The 9,497-nt window shown below is 43.0% G+C and overlaps 1 protein-coding gene and 1 pseudogene across 1 annotated transcript; both read left to right on the top strand.

The window, feature by feature from the left end:
• Nucleotides 1–218: 218 nt before the first annotated feature.
• LOC139358305 (interferon alpha-17-like) lies at nt 219–788 on the top strand. The gene has a single exon (XM_071078871.1). It carries the CDS (start codon nt 219–221, stop codon nt 786–788), a length of 570 nt encoding a protein of 189 aa, XP_070934972.1.
• A 7,597-nt stretch (nt 789–8,385) lies between these two features.
• LOC105465890 (interferon omega-1-like) lies at nt 8,386–9,021 on the top strand (annotated as a pseudogene).
• The last annotated feature ends 476 nt before the right edge of the window (nt 9,022–9,497 follow it).

Below are 9,497 nucleotides of genomic sequence, written 5' to 3'. Positions count from 1 at the left end.
AAAAATAGGCAATGATGAAAAACATCTTTCAACACATGTAGAGAGTGAATAAAGAAAGCAAAAACAGAGATAGAAAGTAAAACTAGAGCCTTTAGAAAATGGAAATTAGTATGTTCACTATTTAAGACCCATGCACAGAGCAAAGTCTTCAGAAAACCTAGAGGCCAAGGTTCAAGGTTACCCACCTCACGTAGCCTAGCAATATTGACAACATCTCAATGGCCCTGTCCTTTTCTTTACTGATGGCTGTGGTGGTGCTCAGCTACAAATCCATCTGCTCTCTGGGCTGTGATCTGCCTCAGACCCACAGGCTGGGTCATAGGAGGGCCTTGATACTCCTGGCACAAATGGGAAGGATCTCTCCTTTCTCCTGTCTAAAGGACAGACATGACTTTGGATTCCCCCAGGAGGAGTTTGATGGCAACCAGTTCCAGAAGGCTCAAGCCATGTCTGTCCTCCATGAGATGATCCAGCAGACCTTCAATCTCTTCAGCACAAAGGACTCATCTGCTGCTTGGGAACAGAACCTCCTAGAAAAATTTTCCGCTGAGCTTTACCAGCAACTGAATGACCTGAAAGCCTGTGTGATAGCAGAGCCTGGGATGGAAGACACTCCCTTGATGAATGAGGACTCCATCCTGGCTGTGAAGAAATACTTCCAAAGAATCACTCTCTATCTGACGGAGAAGAAATACAGCCCTTGTGCCTGGGAGGTTGTCAGAGCAGAAATCATGAGATTCCTCTCTTTTTCAACAAACTTTCAAAAAAGATTAAGGAGGAAGGATTGAAAACTGGTTCAACATGGAAATGATCCTCATTGACAGACATGTCATCTCACACTTTCATGAGTTCTTCCATTTCAAAGACTCATTTCTCCTATAACCACCACGAGTTGAATCAAAATTTTCAAATGTTTTCAGGAGTGTAAAGAAGCATCGTGTTTGCCTGTGCAGGCACTAGTCCTTTACAGATGACCACGCTGATGTCTCTGTTCATCTGTTTATTTAAATATTTATTATTTACATATTTTTAAGATTTAAATTATTTTTATGTAATATCATGTGTACCTTTACATTGTGGTTAATGTAACAATATATGTTCTTCTTATGTAGCTAATATATTAATTTCCTTTTTCATTAAATTTTTACTACACAAAATGTCTTGTGTTTGTTTATTCTTTAAGATAAAATGCAAAGCCTGACTGTACAACCTGACTTAAAAATAGATGATTTAATTATGTTACCTATCATAATTTTATTCACGTTTTATAAAAATATATTTTTCTATACCAGGTTATATGTCGTCATCAGGATACAAACATGAACATAAAAACTACAGTTCCTGTTCTCTTGTATCTTTGATTTTTGTCCAGAAAGAAATCTAAAAACAATAATAATGCTGAATTAATATCAGTTATGCTGACTGCTGTAATATGAAGAAGTGAAAAAGCAATGAATTCCTCTTAGCAGAAGGTAGATTGAGACATGTCTGGAATTAAAAGCAGAGATATTCTCTGTAAACTGACTTTCAACATGCAATTGAAAAGGTACATTGCCAGTCAGATAAATGAGTTTGCAGTTTTCAAGGAATACCATATCTGGAAGTTCCTAACTGGCAATGGAAAGGCCAAAAATGAAATGGAATGAATGTCCATGTGGAGAACAAGTGGAGAGGGAAAAAAAGACTTAAACTGGATTCTGAGGACCTTCCACCACTAAAGTGGGGGAACGGAAGAGACACAAAGAGAAGAAGAAAACAGAGGTGGAATATCTTTTTTTTTTTTTTTTTTTTTGAGGCGGATTCTCCCTCTGTCGCCCATGCTGCAGTGCAGTGGCTGGATCTCAGCTCACTGCAAGCTCAGAGGTGGAATATCTTAACAGCAGAAGGACAAGAGGGAATGGTGATAAAAGCATATTTAGAAAATAAATGTGCTTAGAAAAAGAATCAATAGACTTACGAAAAATGTGAATTAAAACTGAGCACTACAGCAAGAAAAGAGATGGCAGTGCAGAGCTTACTGAGAGCTGGATTGATAGAATTAATCAGCAGAAGCCATACTGGAGTAGGTAGAAGAGTGAATCCGAAAAGAAAAATCAAGATAACACATATAGAAAATTGTGAGAGATCTGCATTTGCAATGGAGGGAAGTAATAAGGTTGCACTCTCCAAAAATGTGGATTATCTTTTATCTGCATAGTGTTTCCTTTTTGAAAATACATGTCACTAAATTTCATATATTTGATGCATTGGTAAATCATATTAATACATTAAATATTTTATATTTTTAAAGCATAAAATATAAAATTATTTACAATAGTAGTTGATCATTATTTTGATTATTTCTCTGTTAAATGTCAGTAAAAACTGTCACATTTCTTTCACAAAATAAAATCGGAAACTGGAAGAGATTCTCTTTCTCAATACTTTAGGAATGGGGAAAGGGTTCCCTATTTAATAAATGGTGCTGAGAAAACTGGATTGCCATAAGCAGAAAACTGAAACTGGACCCCTTCCTTACACCTAATACAAAAATTAACTCAAGATGGATTAAACCTTAAATGTAAAACCCAAAACCATGAAAACCTTAGAAAAAAACCTAGGCAATAATGCTCAGGACATAGGCATGGGCAAAGATTTTATGATGAAATCACCAAAACCAACTGCAACAAAAGCTAAAATTGACAAATGGCATCGAGTTGAAGAGCTTCTGCACAGCAAAAGAAACTATGAATCATCAGAGCGAACAGGCAGCCTACAGAATGGGAGAAAATTTTTGCAATCTACCCATCTGATGAAGGTCTAATATCCAGAATGTACAAAGAACTTAAACAAATTTACAAAAAAACAAAACAAACAAACAAACAAAAATCAAAAAGTTGGTAAAGGACACGAACAGACACTTCTCAAAAGAAGACTTATGTAGCCAATAAACATGAAAAAAGCTGAACATCACTGATCATTACAGAAAAGCAAATCAAAACCACAATGAGATACCATCTCATGCCACTCAGAATGGCGATTACTAAAAAGTCAGGAAATAACAGATGCTGGTGAAGCTGTGGAAAAATAGGAAAGCTTTTACACTGTTGGTGGGAATGTAAATTAGTTCAACCATTGTGGAAGACAGTGTGGCAATTCATTAAGGATCTAGACGCAGAAATAACATTTGACCCAGCAATCTCATTGCTGAGTACATACCCAAAGGAATATAAATCATTCTATTACAAAAATACACGCACATCTATGTTTATTGCAGCACTGTTCACAGTAGCAAAGACACGTAACCAACCCAAATGCCCTTCAATGATAGACTCGATTAAAAAAAAATGTGCTAATAGGTGACGACTTGATAGGTGCGGCAAACCACCATGGCACACGTATACCTATGTAACAAATCTGCACGTCTGCACATGTATCCTGGAACTTCAAGCAAAATTAAAAAAAAAAAAAAAGAAATAAAGAAAAGAAGTTGGTCAAAATCAGGTGAAAATACAACCAAGGAATTTAAGAGAGCAGGATATGGCTGTGTATAATTGAGGAAAAGAGGAGATGAATAATGATTAAGGAAATCCCAATACAAAATTTACACATCAGGTACAAATAACAATACATTATTTTTCATTGAAATTCCATTATGCTTGCATATATTATTTTAGGCAGCCTAAAAAAACAGAATTCTGTCATGAATTCTAGAGAGGCTGAAAAATTGTCTCACCTCATTTCAAAGTCCTATTTATATTCAGTCAGGAAATGGTGGCTTGTAGAAATACCTGACAGAGGAGCGGCATCTAGAGTGAAGTGCAGAATACACGTGTTGATGGTTAACTGATTCTGGCACCTGGCACATTCATTTCCTGGCTCTCGGAATTCCAGAGTACACTCCCATATGAAGGTAGTCTCCTAAACTTAAGTAAAATATACATCTTTGCTGGTTCTGGGAGCTGACACACTTTCCCCTTTCCTCCCTGCTTTTCCGTATCACATTTTTCACTCCCATATCACGTTAGTTTCCTTCCTCTTCCTCTAGAAATTGGCACTGTGGTCTCTTCTTCACTCACTGTGAGCCTGCACTGCCTCTTCACACAGCTGTTTTCAGTTCTCTTGTGGGTTTTATCCATCACTTTCCCATTAAGAGTACAAAATCACAAATGAAAGCAGAAGTTCAGTGAAAGTTCTAGGTTTTTCAGAAGCTCTTTTATAAAATACTCTCCTTCCTTTCTTATGATGAATATTTCTGAAAGAGGCAATGTCCCTGTTACAATGACATAACAGTAGTTTAGCAAAAAAGGAAATAAAAGGCAGGTTCCATTTACTTGGAGACTGTTAAACATTTACAGGGAAAGCGATCCACCAACTGGTCAAAATGCACCAAGACAGCAGCCAAGTCCGGAGAGCAGGCTGTTAGTGAGAAGTAGGCCTCCTTGCAGGAGATGTATCTTCATAGCTAAAGAGAGGCTCTTCCCAAGAAAGAACTTACCCTGGTACTGGAATTAGGCCATTTCCCTAACTTTTGGATCTTAGAGAGAAAAAATATTCCCAGCTTCAGGCAGGACCTGTCCTCTTAGGGCAATGGACAGCTATGGCGAAAGAAAAAGGGTCAGGATGTGTCCCTTTCCTCCACCCTGCCCAGCCTCCCCGGGGCCTCCTAACTTATCCCTTCCTCTATGTATTGTACAACACTAGGAATTAGAACAGCCTCCCAATCTGGGTGTAGATTTCAAGGGTATTTGACTTTTGGTCTCTCTATCAAGGTTGTGGAACTCTTCATAGATGATATCCTGAAATATATTTTCCAAGTTGTTTGTTTTCTCCCTGTCTCTTCTAAGGATGCAAGTGATTCCTACATCTGGCCTCTTTATACAATCCCCTGTTTCTTGGAGGTTTTGTTCATTGCTCTTCGTTTATTTTCTTTAGTTTTGTCTGACTGTCTTATTTCAGAGAGCCAGCCTTCAAGACCTGAGATTCTTTCCTCAGCTTGGTCTATTCCGCTGTTAATACTTGTGATTGCATTGTGAAACTCTTGTAATGTGTTTTTTAGATCTATTAGGTCCATTAGGTTGTTTTTCATACTGGCTATTTTGTCTGTCACCTCCTGTATCCTTTGACTGTGATTCTTAGTTTCCTTGGTTTAGGTTTTACTGTTTTCAGGAATCTCAATGAAGTTCCTTTCTATCCATATTCTGAGTTACATTTCTGTCATTGTAGCTAACTTATTTTGGTTAAGAACCCTTGTTGGAGAACTAGTGTGATTATTTGGAGGACATAAGAAACTCCGTCCATTTGAGTTACTGTAGTTCTTGCATTGGTTCTTTCTCATCTCTGCATATGGGAGTGTAGCTTGAGTTTATTCAATAAATGGACTTCTTTTCTGGATGTTTTCACAGGGCTGCAGCTTTGTGCAGGGTCTTTATTTGTAGCTGACTTGTCTTTGGTTTAATGAGGGTATGTTAGTGAGATATTTTAGTGTTGAAGCTTTGGGCATGATCTAGTAGGTGACCCTTAGGTGTGGTGGTCAGTTGTCAGGCTCTTGCTCAGTCATGTGGCTTCCCTATATTTCCTCATGGTTGCAGCCGTGCTGCTGAATGCTATGAAATTGTGGGCTCCTCTCCCACTTGAGTGCTGACTGTAGCTTGTATCTTGGCACTCCCGGGCTGCCCACAATAGCTCTGGTATTATGTCAGGGCTAATGTTTACTCCCCAGCTTGGAGGCATCGAAGGAAGGGACCTTAGTAGTAGTTGTAACTGAGGGTCTTTTGCTTGTCTCCTGGGTGCTCCACCCCAGAGATGCAGGCCAGCAATCACTCAGTGCAATCTGCCTGGAATGGGGGTGTCTGTGCTGTGGGCCCAAGCCAGGGGTTCCCTGCCTGGTGATGTGAGGGGTGGGTGGTTGACCAATGGGAGACAGACTGGCCTCCTCTCTTGGGTTGACTGCAGCTTGTTGGAGGTATGGATAAGGCACTTGGGGTCTTTGCTGCGTCATTAGTCCCAAGGTAGCTGGGGTGGCACCACTGCAGAGGCAATGGTAGACAGGCTTTCTGTTGCCCCTGGTTTCTCCACCTCCAAGAAATGTGAAGCCATGTTAATGAGAGTGTATAGCCAGAGGGGTGGGGTGGCTGAACTGCTGGTGTAAGCTTGGGGCTTCACTTTTTTGGAAACAAGAGGTGAAAATCTCACGAGGAGCAGAGACTTTTCTCCTCCCCATATGGTAACTGCAGCGTGCAGTAAGTTCAGGTGACTGTGGCGTGCTGTAAGCTTATAAACAAAGAGCTTCGGGCTCTTTGTTTCTTCCCCAGACTCAAGGCAGCAGGGATAATACTGCTGCTGTGGCAGTGGCAGAGGTAGGATGGCTCTGGGAGCCTCTCCCTAGGGAAACTCCAGGCAACTACCAGTGGATATGCTCAGCCATGGGTGGGTTGACTGTTCTGCAGACACGGGCTGGGGGCCCTGCCTCCTGAAGGATAGGGATGGGGATTCCCAGGAAAGAGGGGCTAAATTCCTCTTTCTATGGTGGCTGTGGAGTGCTGGAGGTGCCAGTGTAGTGACTAGGCCATTTGTTCCTTCCCCAGCCAGAGGGCTGCTGGGGCTGTCCCACTGCAACGGTAGTGGTGGATGAGTTGTGGGTTGACTCTGGGATTTCTTCCTCGGAGAAATGCTGGACTGCCTGATTGAGGTGATGAGGCAGGGGAAGGGTGCCTGTACTAGAGTCTCTGGTCAGGTGTTCCTGGCCAATGAGGAGAGGTGACAACCAGGAATTGCATGGAGAACAGTCTGACCACTCTTCTGTGAGGTAGTTGCTCTGTGCTGGCGATCTGGACCACCCCCTGTTCCCTGCAGACTCTCCGGAGCCTGGAGACAGCAATGGCAAGAACTGTGAGACAGCAAAGACGGCAACTCACCCTTCTCACTGGGAGCTCTGTTCCAGGGAGTTGCAGAGCTGCTATTGGCTCGATAGCCCCAGCTGGTGGCTGCAGACCCAGGCCTGGCAGACACACCCAGTGAGGAGATACGGGATCAGGGATCCACATAACACACAGTCTGGCCATATTTCCATAGGGCTGCTGCAATATGCTGGGGTCCACTCCAGACCACAGTCACCTTGCATTTTTCAGTACCTGAAGGTATCAACAGGGAAGGCTATGAAACAGTGAAGATGGGAGTCTGCCCCTCCCTCTGGGAGCTCTGTTCCAGAGAGGTGAAACCTGTTGCCTGTTGCAACATACCTGCAGGAGGTGACTGGAGACCCCAGTTGGGATATCCCGCCCACTGAGGAGAAACAGCATCAAGGACTCAGGTGAAAAAACAGTCTGACCACTTTTTGGTAGAGCAGCTGTGCTGTGCTGGGGGTCTGCTACCACTCCCAGCACAGAAGAATGCCATTTGCAAGAATGGCTAAGGCAGCTAAACAGCAACAATGGCGACCTACCCCTCCCTTTGGGAGCACCATCCTAGGGACATTCGAAATTGCTGTCTGCCTGAAAACACTGGTGGAGGTGAGTGGAGACCCCACTGGGGAGATTCCACCCAGTGAAAAGAAACACGTTGTGGGATCCACGTGAATAAGCAGTCTGACTACTTCTCTGTAGAGCTGCTGGGCTGTGCTGGGTGGCTGCTCCAGTCCTTAGCTGCCTTGGATTCCCTAGAACCCAAAGGCTCCAATAGCTAAGGCTGTGAAACAACAAAGATGGCAGCCCATGCCCTGCCGCTGGGAGCACCATGTCAAGGAGGTGTGAGGCTGCTACCAGTGGCTGGCTGGATTCCCAAGCCAGTGGGTCTTACCCTGAGACAGGCCATGGAAAGGGGGACTGCCACTTGTCACTGCTCAGCCCCTGGATGAAACCCCTTTCCTAGGGGTATGTAAAGGGGTCTAGCCTCCTGCTTGGCTGGAGTTATAGCTTCTTTTGTGGGAGGCCTGGGTAGCTAAGACTCCAAGGTCCCCACGCATGCCTGAGCAGCTGCTCTGCTGAAACACCAAGTAGCCCTGCATGTCAGACTGAAGGCTGTGGTAGAGTGGGTTCACTAGGAGATCTCCTGATCTAAGGATTGCAAAGATCTGTGGAGGAAGCGTGGGTCCCCAGGGCTGCTCACTTACTCACCACTTCCCTGGGCGGGAGAGTCTCCCCTGGCTCTGTGTCACTCCTGGGTAGGCAGTCATCCTGCCTTGCTTTGTTCTGTTCTCCATGGGTCAAGTTGTTTTCTTGAGTCCGAAAGTCTGTACCTGGATGTTTCAGTTGAAGGTGCTGTATTTACTTGCCTCTTCCATTTCTCTCCATGAGAGTGGCACACACTAGCAGCTTCTGGGTGGCCATCTTGGCCAACACTGAAAACTATTTGTTTCCAACTGTAAGTCATGCATAAAAAGAATGCCTTCAGAGAACCTGGAGTCCAATGTTCATCCGGACTCGAGCTCAGCCAGGCCAGCAGCACCCTCGTTTCCCAGTGGTCCTCCTGCTTCTTCTACTGGTGGCCCTAGTGCTTTGCAGCTGTGGCCCTGTTGGATCTCTGAGCTGTGATCTGCCTCACAACCATGGCCTACTTAGCAGGAACACCTTGGAACATCTGGGCCAAATGTGGAGAATCTCCACTTTCTTGTGTCTCAAGTAGAGAAGAGATTTCAGGTTCCCCGTGGAGTTGTGGATGGCAGCCAGTTGCAGAAGGCCCAGGCCGTGTCTGTCCTCCATGAGATGCTGCAGCAGATCTTGCGCCTCTTCCCCACAGAGCACTCTTCTGCTGCCTGGAACATGACCCTCCTGGACCAGCTCCACACTGGATTTCATCAGCAGCTAGAAAGCCTGGAGTCTTGCTTAGGGCAGGCAACAGGAGAGGAAGAATCTGTGGGGGTCATTGGGGCCCTACACTGGCCTTGAGGAGGTACTTCCAGGGAATCCAGGGAATCTGCCTGAGAGAGAAGAAATACAGTGACTGTGCTTGGGAGGTTGTCAGAGTGGAATCATGAAATCCTTCTCTTCATCAACAAACTTGCAAGGACTGAGAAGTAAGGATGAAGACCTGGGGTCATCCTGAAATGATTCTCATTGATTAATCCACCATATCACACTTGCACATGTGTCTTTGGTCATTTCAATAGACTCTTATTTCTGCCTTTGTCACAGAATTTATTGAATTAAACTCAGCAAATACCTTGTTAACAATATTTAGCAAGTATATGTTTAAACATTCAGTGCTGGCCTTCGGTTCCTAAAACATGACTACTCTGATGTCATTTATTTGCTTACTTATTTGCACTCTTTTTGCATCTCTTTCATTTATAATATTTAGATATTTTACATATAATAACATGTTCATCTTTACATTGTATTAACATTTACAAATATATTTATCTTTCCATGTTATTCAATTTGCATGTGTTTTATTCATTAAATTCTCATTTGTTTTATTCATTAAGGAAAATGTCTTGAAATTATTTTTTCTAAAAACAAAATCCACACCCACATTTTGAATAAAATTGAAGAAAGGACAATAAAATATATTTACTCTTT

Source organism: Macaca nemestrina, chromosome 14 (genome assembly GCF_043159975.1).
Source record: "Macaca nemestrina isolate mMacNem1 chromosome 14, mMacNem.hap1, whole genome shotgun sequence".
Classification (NCBI taxonomy): domain Eukaryota; kingdom Metazoa; phylum Chordata; class Mammalia; order Primates; family Cercopithecidae; genus Macaca; species Macaca nemestrina.
The sequence above is the reverse complement of the archived record's forward strand: the minus strand, read 5'-3'. Positions and strand labels throughout refer to the sequence as shown.

What these genes read in the sequence shown, in the direction of transcription:
- LOC139358305 (XM_071078871.1), top strand. Translation starts at nt 219, where the DNA reads ATGGCCCTGTCCTTTTCTTTACTGATGGCTGTGGTGGTGCTCAGCTAC.